The 24,731-nt window shown below is 32.9% G+C and overlaps 1 protein-coding gene across 2 annotated transcripts in view; it reads right to left on the minus strand.

Moving 5' to 3' along the window:
• Nucleotides 1–24,731, minus strand: part of LOC115889022 — a 335,787-nt gene that overhangs the window by 39,044 nt on the left and 272,012 nt on the right. For both annotated transcript variants that reach the window (XM_030908938.1, XM_030908930.1), the window contains exon 2: nucleotides 5,714–5,819. In XM_030908938.1, coding sequence (XP_030764798.1) covers nucleotides 5,714–5,819 — 106 coding nt within the window. The remainder of the gene's footprint in view (nucleotides 1–5,713; nucleotides 5,820–24,731) is intronic.

Consider the following 24,731-nt stretch of genomic DNA (forward strand, 5'->3'; position numbering starts at 1 on the left):
GCCCGTCTGGCTGCCGGTAAACGTTGCGTTCCCTACTGCGCATTGAAAGAAGATCCTCTATTTTTATTAGTCCTTCAAATTCTAGTATTGAATATAAATCGAACATGTCTCCATAGCGCAGTGCGTAGAGTTTCCGACCACGAACCGATGATTCAGAGTTAGAATCCGGGTCAGGTCAAAGACTTTTTTTATTTTATTTTCATTTATATTCTGATAGTAAAGTATTAAATATTTGTTTTTTTAATTACCAGAATTATTTAATACTTTACTATCAGAATATAAACGAAAATAAAATAAAAAAGTCTTTGACCTGACCCGGATTCGAACTCTGAATCATCGGTTCGTGGTCGGAAACTCTACGCACTGCGCTATGGAGACATGTTCGATTTATATTCAATACTAGAATTTATAGGACTAAATTAATAAAAAATATAGGATCTTCTTCCGATGCGCAGTAGTAAACGCAACGGGTATCGGCAGCCAGACGGGCCGCATGCTATTCCAGAGAGCATAGTAAAAGATATATCAAAGAGCCAGACGTCCTAAAATACTTTCTCGAAAACGTTGCTAGCTCTTATACTATAATATTTCAACGATGTTTAACAAGGAACCAACCACAGACTCAAACAATAATTTTAAAAGTTTGAATAATAACCAAAACTACTACATAAAAAATATAATTTAATTATTGAAGTTTCAAATATCTTCAACTATCTGCTAAATAGTTAGCTATCACAGAGTGCTAGGCTTGATAATTTTTTCTAAAGGAAAGCTCTAAACTCGACATGCCACACAATATGAAATAAATGAATAACTAGGTAGGTAGGCAAATTTACATGCAAATGATCATATATCGACTGGCTGGATAAAAATAGGCTGTGGTGCGTATCACCGCAGTATAAAGCTGCGTCCACATTGCGCGCGAGCAGGCCGAACAAACACGAGAAATACGAAAAACAAGGGAAACAGTTGGAACGAGCTGTTCGCGGCGCTCGCGACGCGACGCTCGCGGTGCTCCGCGTGCTTGCGATCACATAAAATGCCTGTTTCGACTTTTCGGCTCTATCGCAGTACATCACAGAGACGCTTTGGACCCATGCGGGCATACTTTACGGCAGTTCGAAGCGCTCGAGCTGTTTGCGTTGTTTGTTTAGTTTTTAGCTCGGTTTTTAGTTTGGTTTCATTCATAGGATTCGGTATTTGCTGCAGTATGATGATACTACAATGATTTTTCTTATTTAATTGTTCAGAATTACAAATATTTGTATTTTGTTCTTGGATTAATAATATTAAATATACCATTAATAAAATATAACCCTATATTTATATTGTCTACTTATCTTAACCTGATCTTTGAGAACTTTATTTATATTTTGGCATACGCCTGGTATTATTTTTGAAATGCTTTGCTTGGAAACTTTGAATAAATAACCCAAACTGGTATGTGAGTCCCTAGTTGCAAAGAATCTTAATGTTATGGCCAATCTTTATTTAACTCTTTCTTTAACCGGAATACACTTTCTAAAAGTTGTATTTTTTCTTTCTATACGGGGGCCAACTAAGTTAATAAGTCTTTTAAAATCAGTAGCGGACATGCGATAAAAATATTAAAAAACATTCCGTCTGTTTGTAAATCGCGTAGATGTTTACCTTCACTGTGCGGGGATCTACTTTTGAAATTATTAGACATCCAACACCGCTTTTTTTCTCTTTGTCTCCTTCGTTTTACAATAATGATCGCACTAGCAACCGCTATTAAAAATACTTCGGTATCATCAATGTCCGAACAGCACGAACGCAAGCACTACATTACAATGTGGACACGCCGCCGCAGTTGCTTGCGAGCCGAAATATCTTGAGAAACACGACAAACAGGAAGCGCAAGCAACGCAAGGACAATCAGAAACAAGAGCGCGAGCAGGATCACGAGCAATGTGGACGCACTTTTAGGACCTAAGTTTGAAGTTCGTCGCAGTCGATTATATTCATTTCGATGGTAGCAACTTTCTATTTTTTTTTGGAAAATATTGCTGGCCCAACGTCAACAGATCTTCTGTCACGTGAAAAAAAACGGCGTTAAAGACGGCTGGGAAATGACAATCGATGAATAATTTTTAGTGAGGTAAATGTCTAGACGTCGCGTCGTCTAATTTGACATTAAACTTCTCAATTTTTGCAATTTATTGGAAATATAATCAGAATCATTAGTGACTATAGTAAATAATTAAAAATCGATATTTATTCAAATTTCGATTAATACAAGTTTTAAAGAGACTTTTCACGATTTTTCAGACCAATAAATTAATGATAAAAGATAATTTATAACCCATTTTGTTCGTAGTGAATAATAATAAGCCGCCCGGACAGAAACGGTGGAAGAAAAAGGCTAAGAAGAAATGTTTTATTAATGAATGTCGAACAAGGAACAATGGCCGCATTGAATGAATGGAAATTCTTCGTTCTATAAATCTCTTTTCTTTTGCTTTATTTTGTTTTGGGCGGCACAGTCAGTGAAACATAGTACTGCACTTTAAAGGGATTAAACCATGAGTAATACTTGTCAGTGGGTTTAAAACAGTGAGAAAGAATATACATTACCATTTCCCTTAGATTCTAGCAGAATATACAGGGTGGCCCATAATTAGTGCGACAAACTGAAAGGGGTTATAGAGGGCATCAAAACAAGTCATTTGAGTATAGAAACCCATGTCCGGAAATGTGCCGTTTTGGCAGGAGGTGGAGTGAAACGTAAATTTCAAGTTGCATTACGTATTCAAAACATTTACAAAAACTGCTCAAAGTGCCGTCCATTCTGTTGAAGACACAAATAGACACGCCTGGACGGCACTTTGAGCAGTTTTTGTAAATGTTTTGAATAAATAATGCAACTTGAAACTTACGTTTCACTCCACCTCCTGCCAAAACGGCACATTTTCGGACATGGGTTCCTATACTCAAATGACTTGTTTTGATACCCTCTACAACTCCTTTCAGTTTGTCGCACTAATTGTGGGACACCCTGTATAGTATACCTACAGAGTTCCTCTAAAAACAAAGTTTGCTTGTAAGAATTTTCGAAATACTATTTGACATGAGTTGAATTTGATGGTTTACAAATATTTATAATTAAACAGGGTGTCAAACAATAGTGTATTTAATTTCGGCATTCTTTGATAGATAATCTCTTTGATAGAAATTTCTTTCGCAGATAAAAATAAAACAAAAAGTCCCTATGAACATATGCCCTAAAATGCTTCCCGAAGAAGTTACAGCCCTCGAAATGTTAAATGAAAGTAATATATTTTGTTTATTTTTAAGAACATTGGTAAACTGTTTTTCTTGAAAAGTGGTACACACATAATTTTAATGCCAAAATTTCGTAACAGACCTGAAAAGGTACTTTCCATTAGGGTAGAGAGTATTACTGATGGTACTTATTTTATCCTTATAGATACAGTAATTACAAGAAATGATATAAAAAGCTAGAACTTTTTTATGTAAAAAAGGTGCTCTTCGTTTAGTTCGAAAAGGTGAACGGTTTTCAAGATATTTGCGTTTAAAAATTACGAAGCATCGATTTTAGCATTAATGAAATGATAAAAAAATATAGATTTGATTATTTCAACACATTCCCACCGCAGCGCATTCTACGGCAGAAATCAGAAAATATCAATATATAGTTCACGCCGCCAGCCGCACCGCGCCGTCGCGTCATGTCAATCGCATTAAAATAATATTAAAATGGGGGTTTTGTCATAATATTTAAGTATTTTAGTTTTTTGCTAGTGCAGTTATTGAGACTATAAAACACTCACGTACGAGGTTTGTGTAATGTAACGCTGTTTCGGGTAGTAAAACCGGGTAGTTCACCTGTTCGAACTAAACGAAAAGCACCTTTTTGCATAAGAAGTCCTAACTTTAATTTTCATTTATTGAAATTAGGATAAAAGGAGTACCACCAGTAGTAGAGTAGCGCGGGGCAATAAGAGCCACCTAAGGAAAACCTGAAATAAAATGCTACTTATTCCAGTGCTGGCAACCAATTTTCTTTTTCTAGATAGTTCGTGATGTGTAAAATAAAATATAAGTATCGGTTCTCTGTTTTAGATAAACAATACTGGTATGCAAAAAAAATAAAACCTATCATTGGCTCTCATTACCCATAACAGTGGGGAAACCGGAGCCACTTTATTTTACATATTTAAATATGTTAAGAACATTGTCAAACAAAATTTGAATTATTTTAGGTAAAACACACGAGAAAAATACATATGTCTGAAATATTTAAAATAAAAATTCAAGTTATTTCAGTTGATATATTATATATTCCACTCTGGCTCCGATACCCCGCGGTACCCTACTCTCTACCCTAATGGAAAGTACCCTGTCAGTGCTGTTACGGAATTTTACACTATCGCTATTCGCTTTGGCATTAAAATGTGTGTAAGAGTACCAAATTAGAGATAAAACGGTTCTTAAAAATAAACAAAATATATTATTTTTATTTAACCTTTGGAGGGCTGTAATTTCTTCGGGAAGCATTTTAGGGCATATTAGGAACATTCATAGGAACTTTTTGTTTTATTTTTATCTGTAGAATCACCTACCGAAGTAAGATACACTATTTTTTGACACCCTGTATATTATTTAGTCTAAAAATGATAAATGCATATTTACTAATAAATGAATGTTACAACTGTGAAAACCAGACTCGCTAGTTTTCAAAATTCTAAGTTTTTTTTTTGTAAAAGGGGAAATTAAATCAGCCTTGTCTCAAACCCATTAGGTTGCGTATCTTCCCTTTAATTCTTTCAATCAACGATGATACACATTAACCTGTGATACAAACGTGATACAAACTAATAAACTAAATAATAAATGTAAAACCTCTGACGAGGGGTAGGTGACTCAAAAAACTCACAATCTTTTAGGATGTTTATTTCAAAATTTAATTTGATTTAAAATTGGGGCGACATGTTTCGGGATTCATTTAATTCCCATCCTCAGGCCCAGAAAGACAAAAGTCACACCAGGAAGCCATACGACTCGGAAAAAATAAAACAATTGGATTGTTAAAATTCACTAAACAATTGTACTCATTGTAATTGCAAACCAATCCAATTTCTCAAAAGAAAAACCCTTCGTTGTTGTTCTAATCAATAAAGGCTTATACCATAATTCTTAAACACAGTCTTATATTATTTTATTTAATATTTTTCATTTTTCGACAAGGATCGACGTCTAAGTCTGGTGCTGTGATAATGTTAATGTCACATTAACATTATCATGGTATGGCTTCCTGGTGTGACTTTTGTCTTTCTGTGCCTGAGGATGGGAATTAAATGAATCCCGAAACATGTCGCCCCAATTTTAAATCAAAATAAATTTTGAAATAAACATCCTAAAAGATCGTGAGTTTTTTGAGTCCCCTATCCCTCGTCAGAGGTTTTACATCGATATGTACTCACACTGGGTTGGAGAACGTTTAGTAAATAATAAATACTACTAACGGACTAGTGATACATAAAAATCGAAATGTGTAAAATTTCAACATTAAGGGATAATATCAGTCAAAGAAATTATTTGATTTCATAGTTCACCATTTTGTACCACTTCCAAAAATACATACATATACTCGATAATTTATTTTTAATGTTGCTTCTCAACAGACGAAAGAAATATCTATATTTTATTAATATAAAAAGTAACTTACTTAAGTGCTTGTGGTCGTGAATCGACACTAAATAGATTAGTGTCCATCGGGTGCTTGGCGGCATAGTGTTCCTTGGTCTGAGCAAAGGAACAGATGTCGCTAACAGCTGAAACAAAAAATATAAATAAATATACAAAAATAGATTAGTGTCATTATATAAATTCCCTCATTATATAAATAATAAATAAATAAATAAATAACGCTTTATAGACTTTTAACCCGTGTGTGAAATAATAAAAATTTTAAAATTCAAAATTGCGCATGATTAAACGTCAACAAAAAAGTCGTTTACCGCATATAGGGCTCTCTCCAGTAAGTATGATTTCAGAACTTTGCGAAATGCGGGAAAGAATGAAAGCGACTTGATATTCAAAGGCAGATGATTGTACATTTTTTTGGCACTGTACAGTATTGAGCCTTTAACTAGTTCTGAGCTCGGGGTTGGCAGATAAAGATCGTGCTCCGCATTCCTAAGTGGATAGTTGTGAGATGGCCTTTCGGGAATAGCAGATATGTGCTTGAGGATTAAGTAAACGGATTCAAAAATTAATAAAGAAGGAAGAGTCAGTATTTTGAAATTTTTAAAGAAATTCTGGCAGTGAGTTCTACTGTTCAGTCCCAATAAATATCGAACTGCTCTCTTTTGAAGTTTGTAAATACGATCAAATTTTGTTGCGCAGCGAGTACCCCAGAACAGAAGAGCATAACAAAGATGTGATTCAAAAAGGGCATAATAAGCTATTCTAGACGTTGATAAGTTAAATTTCTTAGAAACTGATCTTAGCGCAAAACAGGCAGCGCGTAGTTTCTTTGATAAAGCTTCGATGTGCAAGTCCCACTTTAACGAGTTGTCTACAACAAGTCCTAAGAATTTCACAGAGTCCACGACGTCAATAGTGGTGTTATTAAGTACAAAATATGGTACAGTACTTTCATTTGATAAAACTTTAGTTTTTGATAGGTTGAGGCATAGGAGATTAGAATCGCACCAAGATTTAATGGTAAGTAAGTCACTAGATATAGTAATATATATTGCCGTAAAATATAAGTTAAAAAACGGTAACACAAATAATACAAAAGATATACTTAATCTAAAATCAAACTAATAAATCTCTTTTAGTAATCATTTTAACTTAAAATGCTTCATCCAAAAAACGTTTCTCATGCACCTCGTACAGAAAAGTGACTTTTAATTTGCATAATTAATATCAAGGATAAGAAACAAGCTGCTTAGCATTCCATTTAAGTGGCATTCCAACGCAGATATCCTTATTTTTAGTTTATTTTATTTGTCGGACATATCTGATTGCGTCTTCTTTAATCTTCTTTTTCCCTTCTTCTTACTTTCGCGCACGAAACGATGTTTCTTTTCGTTCCTCCTCTTTGTCGTTTTGTTGCATATCACCTGTTTCAAGGCGCCACCATCTTAAGAAAGATCTTTGTAAAGCCCTGCACCGGTCATCTGTCAGCTCGAAAATGACAGAAAATTACTTTGTTAAGGTGATATTTTAACGAAGAAACGAGTGTGTTTGGGCAATTTAGTAATTTTTCCAGTGTTTTGGTATAACGGCGAAATTTGACCAATTTTCATCATTTACTGTATTTATATTAATTGAGAGGTGATTAGCAGGGTTGGAAAAAATCATGTTTTTAAAAAAAAAATCAGATTTATTTGATTTAAATCAGATTTTTTTGATTTAAATCAGATTTTTTTTATTTTAATTCAAAACAATATTTAAATCGAATTTCCAAATGACTACAACTTATTTCCAATTAAAGTCCTATCCTAAATAGCTAAATCTTTATAACTCTGCCCGATATCAATAACATTAACAATTCTACGGTGCGTTTATCATTTTTCCATATCGGTCCCCAATATATTTCGCGAAAAAGTCGCTCGCTTCAGATCAAAAGGATTTGTTTTCAAACGTCTCAAAAGTATTAATTTTTGCCATATTAACGCCTAGGCTTTGCCTAGGCATAAAAGTAAAGCACTGTTACGCCTAAGCACAAAAGTACAAAAATATATTATTAAACTGATATTAAGTGTCAAATTCAACTAGTGTACAAATTGTTGCTCGATTACTGTTTATATTATTTGCAATGTTTGAAATTGATTAAAAAATTATTTGTAATGTTTTAAAAAAAATAGTAAAATAGTGTTCTATTCGGAGTAAAAATGTGTAATTCTTACTCCTGATAAGAACAATACACTATTGTTCGGAAATAGTCTTATGTCGAGAATGAAATTAGTATTATCTAATGTCAAAGTGTAAAATACTTACTGCAGATCAAAATGTCGGTAAGAATTTGGAAAAATACTACCGTTTCAAAAAAAAATATAAAAGATCATATTTCCTGACAACGATTATATATTCTCGGGAATGAAGATATAGTCTCTATATCAGAAGAACCTAGTTCTGCACTAGAATGCGAATGATATGTATTCGAACAGCGAATTTTTGTCACTTATACATAAATTTTAAAATAAATCCCTGCGTCTGATGGATTACACGAAATTACTTTAAAAATCGGTCCAACATTTAAATTGATGAATATATATTTTTATACCTATAGTTTTATAATATTTACAATTACTTTTCGATTTATTTTCTGACGACCACGACCGACGATCTTTTATAGAAATGGTTTTTAGAGTTTTCTAGGACACATTTTTATAACTTTTACAGTTATTTTTTGATTTGTAATAAAGTTTCAATAAAATTATTTTTTTTATTTAAATCACATGATTAAAATTTAAAAAATCACTTGATTTAAATCATTAAATCATGCCAACCCTGGTGATTAGTGATTAGTTGTGAAAAAGATTAAATGGACTAACCAATGGAAATGGAAACACTAAATCACCACAATACACCAAAACACTTTTACTTTTACACTGGACGCGCGTTTCGCTAACCATGTTAGCATCATCAGCAGATGATTATAAACTGGTTTCAGTTCAGTCAAACCAGTTTATAATCATCTGCTGATGATGCTAACATGGTTAGCGAAACGCGCGTCCAGTGTAAAAGTAAAAGTGTTTTGGTGTATTGTGGTGATTTAGTGTTTTTATTTTGCTGTTTAACACCAAAGGTTCCAACCCTCAACTGTAATGGAAATGGGTAATCAAGAAGAGACAACAATCAGAAAGAGAAGTATTTTTCACATTTCACATATTTGTATTTATCTATTTTGCATATCACAAAAAAAGAAAAAAATGCGCATCGCTGAGATATGGTGCAGGACTGTCGGGTTCAGATAAAACCGCGGTAGTGCCGTTCACTAGAAAGCGAAGTTTGAAAAACTTGAAAAGAATCCATCTAGATGGAAAGGAAATATTTCCATCACAGGAAGTGAAATATCTGGGAATAACTCTGGACAGTAAACTTTTCTGGAACAAGCATATTAAGAACATTACCAACAAAGCCACAAAGGCTCTCATGATATGCAGAAGACTGGTGGGAAATATGTGGGGCTGCGCCCCTAACATTTTGCTCTGGATGTGTATCATGGTAGGACCCATGATTACCTATGGAGCAGTTGCTTGGTACACAAAACTAGAGCGACGTACAGCAAGGCAAAACCTCTGCAAAGTACAGAGACTGGCATGTATCTGCATCACAGGTGCCATGAGAACAAGTCCAACAGCAGTAATGGAGGTCATTCTAGACCTAACACCACTGCAGATTGTCGTCAGTAGTTATGCCAATGCGACAATGATTAGAATGGTCATTGACGGAAACAGTATTAGGAGAATTTTCAGGTCAGGGGCTTGGAACACCCTCAAAAAGAAAATTCCACTTCTCTAACTCCCAGTAGATGACATACCAAGAATTTACAACTTTGAGAAACACCTCACTGTAGTATTGAGTAATAAAAAGTATTGGAAGGAAGAAACGTTTGCTCAGCATGTAAAAGCCCATATCTAAATAGTACCATTCCAAAGAAGAGAGCCATTTCTTAAAAATATAGGGAGTTCTACAGGGTGTGCCCAGAAAAAGTTACACATTAAAGTTGTGTTTTTTGTAATAGAACACCTATATATTAATTGATATTCGGATTGTAGGAGAAAAATACAGGTGGGTTTCATTAGAGAAGTATATGACTAAAATGCAAGATTTTTGACATATTTGTGCCCAGAAAAAGTTACACATTAAAGTTGTGTTTTTTGTAATAGAACACCTATATATTAATTGATATTCGGATTGTAGGAGAAAAATACAGGTGGGTTTCATTAGAGAAGTATATGACTAAAATGCAAGATTTTTGACATATTTAGCATTTTCAAAAAATAAAGAAATAATTTCAATAAAAACTATTATGCCTAATATGTAGTTAAAATAACGATTGTACTTTGAAAGTTAATATTGAACATTGGTCACCTTTAAAAGCAAGTTACTCGTGCATTTTAATTGGAAGACCCAGTATATTATACCGATATTCAATTGGAAATTCATGTCTCTTCAATACACTACTAATGTTGCTTACCCAACCAACAAAGATTTTTCTAGATACCTATTATCATTTTTATGATTAAGTGTCAGTAGATTTTTATTGTTTGATAAAATCTAGGTGGCGGGGTGATATGTCTGACGTTACTTCAACATAGCTGTTATATTAGTTCAACTTTAACAACTAGTTATCATTTTGTGTCAGTTAAAACAAAAAAAAATTCTCAGAAATTTGCAGAAAATGGAAATTTATCCTCCATCAGAGAGAATTGATTTGATTCTATTAGTGGGTGCATCCAGTGTGCATTCACCAATTAATAAAATATTTAAATGCTCCAGATTTATCTAGTCTCGACTTTTTTTTTATCTGGGTGTGTTAAAGACAGTGTTTATAAAACTTGACCAACATCAGAAAAATTATTGTGGCTGATTTTCGAAATAGAACTCCACATAAGATGCCTTTAAACACGAAAAGATATTTTGAAAAGAGAATGATTTTATGCAGTGAACAGGAAAGGAAGCATTTTGAGCATTTGATTTCATCTAGCTAAATTTTGTCACATATTTATACGTTTATATCTGGTTTTAATTCTGTAATAATTAAAAAATGTTTTAAACGTGTATTTTTTATTACCGATAAATATTTTACTCTACATCCTTTAATTTTAGTTATTAATAAAAGATATATCCACATCCACCTAGATTTTATCAAATAATAAAGATCTACTGGCGCAAAATCATAAAAATGAAAATATCTATATTGTTAGAACCGCTTGTAGTACGAAGTGTGAACGATGCAGAAGTAGCCGTTGCAAAAAACTCATTGAATCCTTATTATTTTGAACGGGAAAGCTTTAGTAATGGCTCTTTATGTCCCTTAAGTGTTGTTAAGGAAGTGAGTTTTGTTGATGTAAATAATAACAGTTTATACATTTATAATTAATTCATTTTTGTTTCCTAAAATATTTTGATTAAAAGAAAATATGTAATCAAATGACCAAAAGTTTATTTGGTGTGATCTATACTTATGTTTGTACGTATTAAAATACGATTTCGAATTTATACCACAGAGTATTGATAAAATAAGAATTAGAGGAATTGCATTGATTTGGTTTGACAGAACCACTATCAGAACCTGTATTCGAAATCACGATAATTCCTACGACATATCGTCCAGAACTTGTTCCTTTATAGAGAAAGCAACGTATACGCACGAATCATAAATTGAAAATTCAAAGCACGTGGTGTGTGGCCGGTAAGTTTACAGAAATTCCCAGACTCGATCGTGACGTTTCGAAAATGTTCGCGAGCCGTACAGCCGAAAAAATACTAGATATAGTCGTTGTTGTTCGCTTTGATGAAAATCCTTGAAAGATACACACATACACCGAACGACTGCTCGCCGAGCGCTTTTCAGTCACGGCCGACCGTTATTTATGCACCGATTATCCAGGCTGGATAGTTGAAAAACGTTAATTTAATTAGAAGCGGTTCTCGTCTGTTGAGCGGGAACGAAAGCGAAGAAGATTAAGTGCAATTGTTGGTTTATACAACACGGTATATCTATGTCGGAACTTGGTTACTCATACTCAGGTTAATAAATTTGTTTGAAAACAATGTCAGATAATACGAGATATAAAATCTCAAAATTAACTGTCACCTTTTGTGTAAAATGTTTAGTTAAAGCCAAAGTTTTACACTGCTTCGTTTAAAGCACTACTAAATTGAATTTTTAAAGTTGACGAGCTTTTAGAGTTGACGAAAATGGAATCAAGCCGAGAAATTTTTCGCTCAACAATTTTTAGGGTTCCGTACCCAAAGGGTAAAAACGGGAACCCTATTACTAAGACCTCGCTGTCCGTCCGTCCGTCTGTCACAAAGGTCTATCTTATGAACCGTTACAGCTAGACAGTTGAAATTTTTACAGATAATGTTGCCACTTTAAGAACAAATACTAAAAACAGAATTAAATAAATGTTTATAAATAAAAAAGTACTTTCACTAAACATTGTCTTTTAAGTAAGAATTTTACATAGAATCTTTCAAGTCCTCGGTGGCCGCGTGATTAAAGCAGAGGTTAAAACGTTAGGACTTTACGCTGCTATGACGTTGGAGCCGTAGTAAGGCAGGTTCGAATCCTAGTCAAGGCGACTTTTTTCAATCGTTTTTTTTTAATTTTTACATATTTATTATTGATTAATACAATTTTTAGTAATGCGTTTCTTCATTTTTTTTAAATTACTTATACGCGCATTCAAAATTTCAGCTAAATCGGAAAAAAAACTTTATAATAATATAGTGTCTAAAGTTGTATAAATAATAGTGGTGGGCAAAACTGTTATTTTTAGATAACAGGTGAAACTGTTATAGTTATTTATAAAAAGCAGCTTAAAATAACAGCTTAAAAATAACAGGTTTCTTTATTTCCTCTTATAAAGACAATCCGGGGACATACTGTATAAACAAAGGTAATGTCTAATTATAGTATTTCAAGAGATAAATTTTTCTTGTGCGATTCCAAATAATTTGAAGTCTGTATAATTTAGCCTTTATTTGTTTTAGTAGTTGAAAAGTAATACATATCTTTATTTAGTGTATTTTTAGTATCTATCGTTTGTTGTATCATTATCTCTGAATAGTAAATTTGTTTTTAGAAGAGCTTTAAATCGCAGCAAAACCAACGAATATACATTATTTAAAATTAATATTATACTCAATGTGTTTGCAGTCAAACAGTCTTTTCTTAATATAGTGTTTTTATTCTTATCACCATCTATAACAGTAATAGTCTTAGACAGTGGTGAAAAATACAAAACTATTACTTTGCAACTACTGTATTGTAATAATTTAAGACTGGGAAAATTTAGAAAAACTCAAAACTTTTTTTTTTATATTTTTCTAAAGAAATGCTTTATTCTTTAGAAAAATATACATACTACTAAATAATTAATTAAATTGTTATTTCCATTTTTTATTAGGTACTTCTCATTATTATAATAAATAAATTAATCACTAAATTTCTAAGCACCATTCATAATTTCTTAAAGTACATCAAGTAGTAAAATTGTCTTTGAAGAGTTTTAAAATGTAGCAAAAATAATTAAAGTATATATTTAAAGATATTAATAAAAATAACTAACTAACTGAAACTTAATAACTAAGTACTGAAACATACAGCGCCATAATATCTCGACCTCCGTCCGTTATGCTCGTAACAGGTTGAAAAACAATGTATCTAAAACAACTGATGCGTTATTCGCCAACCTGTTTCGAACCTCCATCGACAATCGACCGATGCAGCAGCGTTACTTTCCCACTCCTGTAATCTAGACCGCCAGGCGTTATGCCCGCAACTGTTTCAAAAAAACTGCTTCTTTTATATATCCTATTATTTTTAAGCTGTTGCAAGCCCAACACGACCGTCGACCGATGAAGCTACGTTCGCCGTAGCGCATTCCCCACTCCGTTGTCTGTATCTAGCCGCCTGTATCGATGGTTGTCGAAATAACATGTTTTCCATCCATAGTAGTTGTTTTTTGGAATTGCTTCGAGGCGCATAGAATTTCGTGGCGGTGCAGAGTGCCGACTTGGTTTCACGAGCGGTCGATCTGTACGTGCCGTTATTTTATATCTGTTATTTTTTAGAAGTACTAACGGTTGCGTTATGTTATTTCTAAATAATTGTTATAAAATAACAGATAGTTAAATAACAACCCATCACTAATAGATAATGAATGGTAGGGAACCCTTCGTGCGCGAGTCCGACTAGCACTTGACCAATTTTTTACAATTTTCGAAGGCAGTTGTCTCAACAATTATGCCTTGCCGAGTTGGTTTTTGTTTTCGGCAATAAAGCTCCAATCGACAATTTCCCGTTGGAGTGGAGAATTTAAACGTATACAGATTAGTCTTAGCGACGATCCAAGAACTGGTCCACCGACAACGGCAGTCACCCAAAAAAACGTCGATACTGTACGTAAGCTGATCCAAAAAGATCGACATCGACATGTCACATAACGTGAAATTGAAGCATCATTGGTCATTTCAAAGACCTCAATTCAAAAAATTTGACATGAAGAATTATCCGTAAAAAAATCTGGAGGCACGCCAAATCTAGCACAGCCGTACCATCCTTTTCTCGAAGGTATTAGAGCACTTTTGACCATCCTGTAACTTCGTTGTGGATAAAGCAAGAATATTAATTTTCACCACACATGAGGACATACTATAGCTGGCTAGACTACCAAAATATCTAGTAATTATACCTCATAGTTTATGAATTATCGCTTGTCAAATTTCTTTAATTTCGACATTGACTCACTGACACATCATCAAAATTCTGAGGTACTTCTAGAAGAGTTACAAACTTCAAATTTAGAATTTTAGGTAGCTAGGTAGCTTTAAGTTTGACTAGAAAAAAATCATATTCCTTGAATTATTGTTGGTACATTCATGTACAAATAAAATCAGAAGAGACCGCTTCGATTAATTCTAGTTCTCTACCTTTTTCTCGACTGGTAAGTCAGTAACCCGTAGCGGCTAGAGATCTAACTTTTAATCCATAAGGATATTTCGAGATTTTTAATTTTTTCCTTTATTTATAAACAAACTTGGTTTTACATGAGATCTCACAACTTTTTATAGTGGAAGAATTGTGTTGTGAGATTTTTTTACATTCTATATTTTTGATGGGATTAGTTTGTCGTTGGATACCGTCATCTGTTGACGGAAGAACAGTAATCAATAGAGTTAATTATATTATTGGTGTCTAAATACAATACATCGGTTTAACACAGGAAGCTGAAAAAAATATATATTGCTATTGTCAGTGATGGTGATGAATCCTGGATTTACTCTTATAAATCCAAAAATAAACATTAATTGGCTGTTTGGGTGTTCCGAGATGAACCAAAACCGACAAAAGTTATCCGTTCTCGAAGTGTTCCCAAAAAGCTGCTGCCGATATTTGTCTCAAAAGCTGGTCATATAACAATTCTTCTGCAAGATCAAAGAACTGTTATTGCTGATTGGTACATATGTATCTATTTATTTGCTGGAAGTAATTGCTAAGTTTCGAAAAACCAACCCTCAACGACGAATAATATTTCAGCAAGACAATGCAAGTTGCCAAATAGCTCAAAAGACAATTGAGTTTTTAAAGGAAGAAAACATCGAATTATTGGACCATTCTCCATATAGTCCCGACATAAGTCCTAGCGATATTTTACTTTTCCAAAAATTAAGAATGAAACAAGAAAGAAATCGTCTAGCCGCTACCGGTAAATAATTATTCAGTCGACGCTATAAGTTGCACCACGCACATTTTAACACGCAATAAATTTATTAAGAATGCTATCGTGTGATTTAATATAAGGACCCATGGAATCTGTAACCATCCTATACACAATATAAAATTTTAGTTTACATAAAGCCCTCATCTATCATACTGCTTGCACGCACTGTTCATATTTTACCGCGTTTTTTGGCTGAAAAATCAAAACCAAATGGCGCTCAGGCTCTGGGCGTTATCCATTTCGTCCCTACCTTCGCCATTTCGGCCTGCGGCAAATACACTAAAAAGGCATATTGTAAATTTACGGTCGCAACGTGTCGGTCTGATAAAGTATCGGGCGACATCTAGAGATAGGCCACGCAATTAGTCCACCCCTCTAGGTATCGTCCAATGAATAGTAATGGCTGTTTTGTTTGCAAAAGAGGATATTGCTTGCACAAAATGAATTCGGGAGATACAATTGATGGCCAATTAAAACAATTACGACATGGGCTCTTTTTTTCAGTGTATTATTAGTTAATTCTTTAATATCGTTTAGTTTTCAATTTAGGTTAATTATTATTTCACTAATCAAAATATATTTTTTTCCAGAGGTTCTATCAATCCACCGATAGGTAGGAGTACTTGGATTGTTTATGGATAAATTTTGTTTAGTGTTAGTTGGTGATAACCAACTAAGAAACAAAAAAAAATTAAAATGAAACTTAAAAAATTAAACCACACTGAACAAAATTTATCAATAAACAATCCAAGTACTTGATATACCATCTTCCGGTGCCTCTTCTCAACGAAGATTCGTCAATCTTACTTAATTGAGAAGAATTCGCTGTGTGCCGAATTGTAGTGAAGAAGTGTGCCAAAAAATCGGTTTGTCATGTTTTATTTGTAAAGTGTCCTAAGTTCCCATTACCAACAACCATATACAAGGTGCCCCAGGCTAAGAGTGCATTAGAAGTTTCTAGAGAACTACAATATTTAGATCAGAGATTTTTTGCACATTATTGTTTCACAACGGGATCTGTCGATTAAAAATATTTTCAATATGGCGGCACTTCCGGAAATACCGGAAGTTGACAGGAACTCTCTTATTTTTAATGGGTACCCCCATTTTTTATTACATACTTAAATTCTGTGTAAAATTTTATGAATATTGATATCAAACCTCTTAAAAACGATTTATTTTAGTTATGAGAACATGTATAATAAAAAAGCAATGAATTGAAAAACCTCTTCACTAGTGAAATAAAAAAAGTGGGTTTCCATTTGAAAAAAAATGATTTATGATAATTTTTTAATCGTTCAATTTCATGACAGCTACGGCCAATATTGTATGACATTCGAACAATTTAATTTTTGAATAGATAGCCACATGTCTTCTCGTTATGCCATAGTGGCTGTGGTAATCACTAAATTTGTCGTTTAGGCTATACCTTTGAATAAGAAGACTAAGGAAGGAGCATAATGCTATCCATGTATTCATGCATGGTGGGCGGAAAAAGGACTCGGAAAAGGAAAAGGGTGGGGATCCTTGACAGTTCTGTTTGACGATTCATTTGACACATTTGAATTTGATTTGAAATTTTGTGGATTTGTCAGACTTATCGGAGCTTATTTTATGTTATTTATTATTTATTCTACTACTGATAGTTGTATAAAGGTAGTAAATCTAGATCGAAATTGTGGCAGAACTTAAATTAACAGTGACACTATCGCGATTTATCGAAAAAGACTCTAAGATAGTTGGTTGTGTAGCGTGCGGTAGATATCGGCAAAAATCGAGTGAAATAATGGAACAACTTTTCGCTAGTAAGTGACTATATAATATACATACGTGTAGTAAACCGATCATTTATGAAATTCACTTAAATTAACTAATTATATATTTTTTCTTGCATTTTTGCTTTTATTTACTACTTGTCAAAATTAGATGTCAAAGAATTTAGATACGTCACTTTGACTTACCTGGTTCAGTAGCGTAGCGGATGTTTGTGTTAATAAATAATTATTATAACTTATCTATTTTTATTAGAATTATATATTTTTATAACAATTTTAATAACTACCTACATTTATTCATAACGTAAAATAAAACAACAAATTATTGAGTCTACCCCACGTCTACCCTACATTATAGTTTTACATTTTTTAAATAAAATTAGAACGGCACTGATAAACCGGAATTTAAGTCGGCCATATTTGAGGCCCATTGCGGTGGACCTAAGATTTTCGATATGCTCCTTCCTTAGTCTTCTTATTCAAAGGGCTATACAGATTTTTTGACAGGCAGTTCTTTTCTTCGAAAAATTTTAAATATATTTTTTTCTCAAAAACGGTTAATGTTAGGTATAGAGTGTTTGATAACAAAATTCATAAAATTTAAGTATGTAAATACAGAGAATTTAAGTATGTAAAAAAATGGTGGTACTCATTTAAAATAAGAAAGTTGCTGTCAACTTCCGGTATTCCCGGAAGTGCCGCCATATTGAAAATATTTTTAATCCATAGATCTCGTTGTCAAACAGTAATGTGCAAAAAATCTCCGATCTAGATGTTGTAGTTCTCTAGAAACTTCTAATGCACGCTCAGATTGGGACACCCTGTATAAAGCGCTAAGTGCCACGGCTATTAAATTGTACTGAAAAAAATTCTCAACAGAGAAGTCCGTTCTTATACATTGGTTAGACAGGGTAAGTATTAAATAAGTGCAAATATTTTCAGGGCTGGTAGATATCGATAAAGAAACATATTTTCTTATCGTTTTTAAAATAAGTACAAAATAACCAAATTATTTTATTTTGAAAATTTAAAAAAAAATAATTTATTGCTCATATTTTGAAAACCACTAGATTTTTTCTGGGTTTTCGTTTTTGTAAATTTAATCTACTACCTAAGTATCTACTTATCTACTATCAAGATATGTTTTTAAAATTAAAAAATTTAAAAATTTCCAATATTTTTTTCGAAAAATACCAAATTTGAAAAAAAAACTCACTCTGGGATCAAAATACATCACCCCTAAAAATATTTGCACTTATTTAAGACTCACCCTGTATAACACAGAATGCCGTTTATATCGAAATAATGATTTTGGCACTTAGAACATCATTTACTTCGAGTCTTCAATTGTATTTTGTCGATTTATGTTCTTTTTGCTATTTTTAAATTTTTTAGCATGAAATAAAGATTGTGAATTGCTCGGTACATAAATATAACAATTTATCACGGACTGGTACTAATTTAACAATTATTGCATATCGAGAGACTAGACTTTAACAAAAGATCATTCTAGAAAACACGTTTACATTATGATGGTTCTCCATATAAGTACGACCATCCGCCTTATTTATCCTATTGGGTACGTGAAAAGTGCAGCAGAGTGGAACCGTAAGTACCAAAAATTCGGCTGTGGGCGTCGAACACACCAAGTACCAACAACAACCTGCATGGGTGTCGGGTCGAGAATGGAAATACCGCTCACGCCGTTGTACATAGGGATGGAAAAATTGGAAAATGTATCGATATATTATTTTTATACTCCCAACGATAAAAAGCTATTTAATGTTCACTTCTGCAATATCTTGATAAAAAAAAATCTTATTGACCGAGATATACATTTGGATCAAGCAAGATGATGCTTATTTAGTTCTTAAAGAAATAAAAGTAGGAGTTCCACAAGGAAGTTGATTAACAAATTACGACTGCTGTACCTACGGCGATGTACCAAATTTTGAATATAACATACATAATTGCTGCATTTGCAGATGACACAGCATGACAGTATAATATGTAGATAGTGATAGTGAGACTAGTCTTGGTCTTACGGTCTTGGTTTTGGTCTTGCACAAAGAGTAAGACTAAGACCAAGACCAAGGCTAGCATTTACTAAAAAAAATAATAAAAAAGCTTCCTCCCTATTAGAATATAATATTATATGTATAGCATAATATTATATGTATAGCAATACATATAGGATGAATTAAATACTACACGGAAAAATTTCAATAAGTGATTCCACGATTTTAACTTGATTAAAACTTAACTCGATTTTTCTCAGTATTTCATTTGAAAATATCACAATATTTGTGTAGTACTAGTACTTAATATTGAAAAATAAAAATTGTCAACAGACAAATATTGTTTATTTCTTATCAGAGTGTCAGTGAAAAGACTTCAAGTGAAAGTTCAAACTTGAAATATGTGGATAATGTCATATGGACACTGACTAGAACTCTATGTGTTATATTTTCCCATTCTTCTTCAAGGACCAAGTAAATATTCATAATTTCGGCCATCTTCAAAAAGATCAATGACTTTTGCACAATCTTCGACACTAAGAACCATATTCAATCGTACACAACAATAATCATCAAAGCCATCTCGTCATTATGAAGAATAACGAAAGTAACTGTCGAAAGTAACGATAATTAAAAAAATTGCAAAATTTTTGTGGCAAGTTCATTTATGCTCTTAAAAATTAACCAAGGCATGTGTTGACATAAGTGAAAAAACAAAATATTCGAAAGAGATGGTTCTGACCGAAACATAATGTTTTAGGAAAATTTGCTAACGAAATTATTGTAGCGTCAATAAAACAACTTTAACATTAAAAATTAATAACAACTCTAAAAAACAACTCTTCGATTAACCCTGTATAATAAGTCAAATACTAAAGTTTATAATAAACTGAGTTTACGAATTAGAGTTGATATGTTTATATACAATTTGCTAAAAAAATCAAGGAAGCAGGTCTAAAAATAAAAAAAATATAACATTTTAAACTAGACCAAATTTTTTTCCGTTGCGTTTTTTTGCATCTGAGTGTAAGGTATTTTTTGAAATAATCAATAGAAATATTCATTATGTCGGCAGCTACTTTCGATATACTTATTGATGTATTAAAACAATATATCGATCTTAATATATCGATATGTCGTTGCCATCCCTAACTGCACATGCCAAAAGGGCACGTTCCCGATCGCAGACAGCAGAAACAACTGTTAAAGCAGTTTGTCTTCATGTCGTTGCGTCTGTAAGTAGACAAAACAACGAAGTTGATAGTCTTAATTATATTTGAAAATATGTCGATACTTTAACTCCTTGTATACATAAAGTTTAATTCCCCTTAATCGGGCAGTTGAAAGCTATGCCTATAGATTTGTTTCTTGTTCTGGATAATGCTTACACTGACGTACTAATTCTGAAATAAGTCGTATAGTATAGACGTAATAATAATACACGGTGACCCCCTGTTCTAAGAAAATTCCGTATTAGGTTTTCTATGTAAGATTTTCACTCTAAGATTTTTTATAAATCATGGTGGAAATAATAAAACACATTTTAAAAATACCTTTCATGGACAAACAGGATGGCTTTTTTTTGGATTGTATCTAAAATTATATTAGGTTTAAAAATTACTTAGGTCAATTCCGTAGAGATACAATATAGTTTACCAGCCAAAATTACTCCAAAATGTCCAGTCTGAATCACCCTATATATCTATTTCGTTTTTCGTCCAGTAGAATCTTAGAAAATACTAAATAATTGTTGCGATTGGATATCTATATTACAGTCGATATACTTATTATAGACTCTATTATAGATACTGGAAAGGATATAGAAATAAGAAATAAATATTAAAGGTGTTCTGTTTTCTATCTAATAAACTAATATAATAAATGTTATCTAAATTGCGGTCGTAAAATTAAATGGTAAGTGTGGAACATCAAACGTATGCTGGCTGATACGAAGCGGTTAAAATAACGTATTTTTAGAAGTCATTTAAAGTAAATTTACACTGTGTAAAGGTTAATGATTTTACGATTCCCTTGAACTCGTGGTTCGTTCCGTTCCTTTAACAGAATTCTCTATACCAACTTCTATATCGACTTTTTTATAATAACCCAACTAATAACCTAATCAAAATGCATATAAGATATGATTGCGCCTAAATGGTTAAGTATTTTCAAAAACTTTTCCCGCTGTTTCGATCGTATCAACTGATTTAGAATCCGTTGATACGGTCAAAGTGTACTTGGATCAAATACACTTGGACGCTGTGCGCGTTTCACTACGCCATTTGGACCGTATCAACCGATTTTACATCAGTTGGTAGGATCCAAACAGAGTCCAAGTCAGACGCGCGCAGCGTCAAAGTGTATTTGATCCAAGTACACTTTGACCGTATCAACGGATTTTAAATCAGTTGATACGATCGAAACAGCGGGAAAAGTTTTTGAAAATACTTAACCATTTAGGCGCAATCATATCTTATATGCATTTTCAAGTTAATTTGATCAAAGTATACTTTGACCTGCAGATGACATCTGTCTCCTTTCTCATAGTGACGCGGATATGGCATCAAAACTACCGTATGATCGAATAACAACGGCGTCAGCGGTGGCTATGAAATGAAGATCGCTGTCATTTTATATGTAAAATCATATGGGAAATGTCATCGATCGTCATTTCATCGCCATCGCCAACGCCGTTTTTATTCGATCATAAGGTACTTGACTTGACAAATAAAGCTCGAATTGCAGGTCTTAAGATCAATATTAAAAAAAATAAATCGATGAAAGTTTGTACCAACAATGTCGCTCCCTTTATCATTAAAACACCACCTATAGAGGAGGTAAATAATTTTACTTACTTTTTAATATCAACCAACGGAGGAACACAGCAAGATATTATAAATAGAATAAACAAGGCCAGATATTTGGAGATCTATACAATACTCTCAACTTACTAACATAAAATTTTCAATTCAAATGTCAAGTCAGTATTGCTGTATGGTGCAGACACCTGGAGAATTACATCGCCATTAATTAGCAAACTTCAAGTTTTCATAAACCGCTTTCTGCGAAAAATTGTAGGAATATTCTGGCTAAATACTATCGGAAATAAATGATTTATGGAGCTTTGCCAACCAGAGGCAGGCGTATAACGAGATCAAACTGAGAAAGTGGAGATGGATTGGTCACACATTAAAGCGAAGCGGCAAAAATATCGCTGGCAGAGCTATTGAGTGGAATCCACAAGGCAGTAGAAGGACTGGTCGTCCCAGACATACATACAAAGGACAATTAAAAAAGAGATCGAAGCAGTAAATGGCGAGATGTCAAATCAATTGCCAACTCAAATCAAATGCCATTGTCAAATCAATTGCCAACAACCGAACCAGGGAGAGCATTTGCTCTACGGAGGAGTAAAGGACAAAATTAAAAAAAATGATACTTTCAAACTCAAAAAGTCAACCGGATACTGGTCTATAAATATACCTTTATAAATGTAGCGCGCATCTCACCTTTTCGCTGTTTGTATGGTATCAACAGCTTTATCAAATTCGATTCAAGTAAGTTGGAAGCCAGCCTACTTACTTTGATGTTAAAAAGCCTTCCAAAAAAAATTCTTAAATCAAATATATTTGGACGCTGTTTGGATCGTATCAACCGATTTAAAATCGGTTGATACAATTCAAGTAGCGTATTTGATCTAAGGATGCTGTTTGGATCCTACCAACTGATCCAAACAGTGTCCAAGTAAGACGTGCGCAGTGTTCGGATGTATTTGATCGAAGTACACTTAATCTGTGTCAATAAGGCTTCAAGCTGAATTTAAGTAAATTTGGATTCCCAAATAAGATATGTAATATAAGTAAATAATAAGAAATAATTGTTGGAACACCTCTGATATTACCAATTGAAAATGATATTAATTATATTATATTTTAAATTTTTTTTATAGATATACAGGGTGAGTCTTAAAAGTTATAAAATAATAAAATATTTTTAGGGGTTAGGTTAAGTTAGTTTTTTTTTTAATTTTAAGTTAACAACTTAATATCTTTATAATATGGCAACATATTTAGTAGATTAAATTTACAAGAAAGAAAACAGAAACAGAAAAGATCCAGTGGTTCAAAAAATTTAAGCGAAAAATCTATTTTTCCAAGTAAATATCTCGGTTATTTTGGATATATTTAAAAAAACAGTAAAATAAAAAATATGTTTCTTTTATCGAGATCTACTAGCCATGAAAATATTTGCACTTATTTAAGACTCAATATACAGGGTGGTCCGAACTGTATTCCGGAAACTTCGGCTACATATTCTGCATATAAAAATAAGTAAAAAAGTTCATATAAATGTATATCCTAAAATGTTTAGTTTCGGAGATACAGGGTGTAAAAGTTTCATTTTTATTTTGATTTTTTCCAAATCATTTCTGAAGTAACGTCAATATTTGGATGAAAATTGGTATCTAGGAATTTTGTCATACAAGAAATTTGATTTTGGTGTCAAAATGACTACTATTTGTAGGGGGCGCCACCTACATGTGTTTTAACTGTTTTGAAGAGTAATAACTCTAACTAACTCTAACTCTAACTAATAAAAAATTTTGGAACTTATTTTAATTTTTAGTTAAAAAATATTTTCATAATATGGCACCATATTTAGTAGATTAAATCTACAAGAAGGAAAACCCAGAAAAGATCAGTGGTTCTCAAAATAAAAGCAACAAATAATTTTTTTTAATTTCCAAAGTAAAAAATTGGCGCCGGGAGGCACGTATAGCCGCCCATACTAAAATATGTTAATAAAAAGTTGGTAGGCAGTTCTTTTAGTTTCAAAGTAAAGGAATTTTTCCAATCTTTTTTATCTCAAAAACTGCGACTTTGACTGATTTTGATGTTATTACAAATATTGTTGCAAATATTATTCCTAATCTTAAATTGAAAAGCGCGTTTCGCTAGCTACTGTAATTTTGGAGTTACGATTTTTTAAAAATTTTAACCCCCTCCCATACCCTCTTACCAACCCCCCACCCCTACCAAAAACTAATGGCCAGATTCTCGGGTGCCACAATATTTTTGTGCCAAATTTGGTTAAAATCGGTTTAGCGGTTTTTGAGTTATCGTGTTACAGACGGACAGACGGACACACAGACAGACGGAGAGACCGACCATACCTGTTGGTATGGTCGGCTAAAAATTTCGGTTATATTGGATATATCTGAAAAATGGTAAAGAGAAAATATGTTTCTTTTATCAAGATCTACCAGCCCTGAAAATATTTGCACTTATTTAAGACTCATCCAAATATAATCAAAAACCCTTCTAAGATTATATTCCAGTTAATCAACAATCCATTTTACCTACCATGTAACGTCTACATGAATAATTCGGTAATATAAAATGCAAAATGTGTCGAAAAACTAAAACAATATAAAAGTTCGTCGCGTCGCTTAATTTACTTTGCGTCCGCAGTTTAAC

This window comes from Sitophilus oryzae, unplaced genomic scaffold, assembly GCF_002938485.1.
Source record: "Sitophilus oryzae breed Bouriz unplaced genomic scaffold, Soryzae_2.0 scaffold_1171_pilon_pilon, whole genome shotgun sequence".
In the NCBI taxonomy this organism is placed as follows: domain Eukaryota; kingdom Metazoa; phylum Arthropoda; class Insecta; order Coleoptera; family Curculionidae; genus Sitophilus; species Sitophilus oryzae.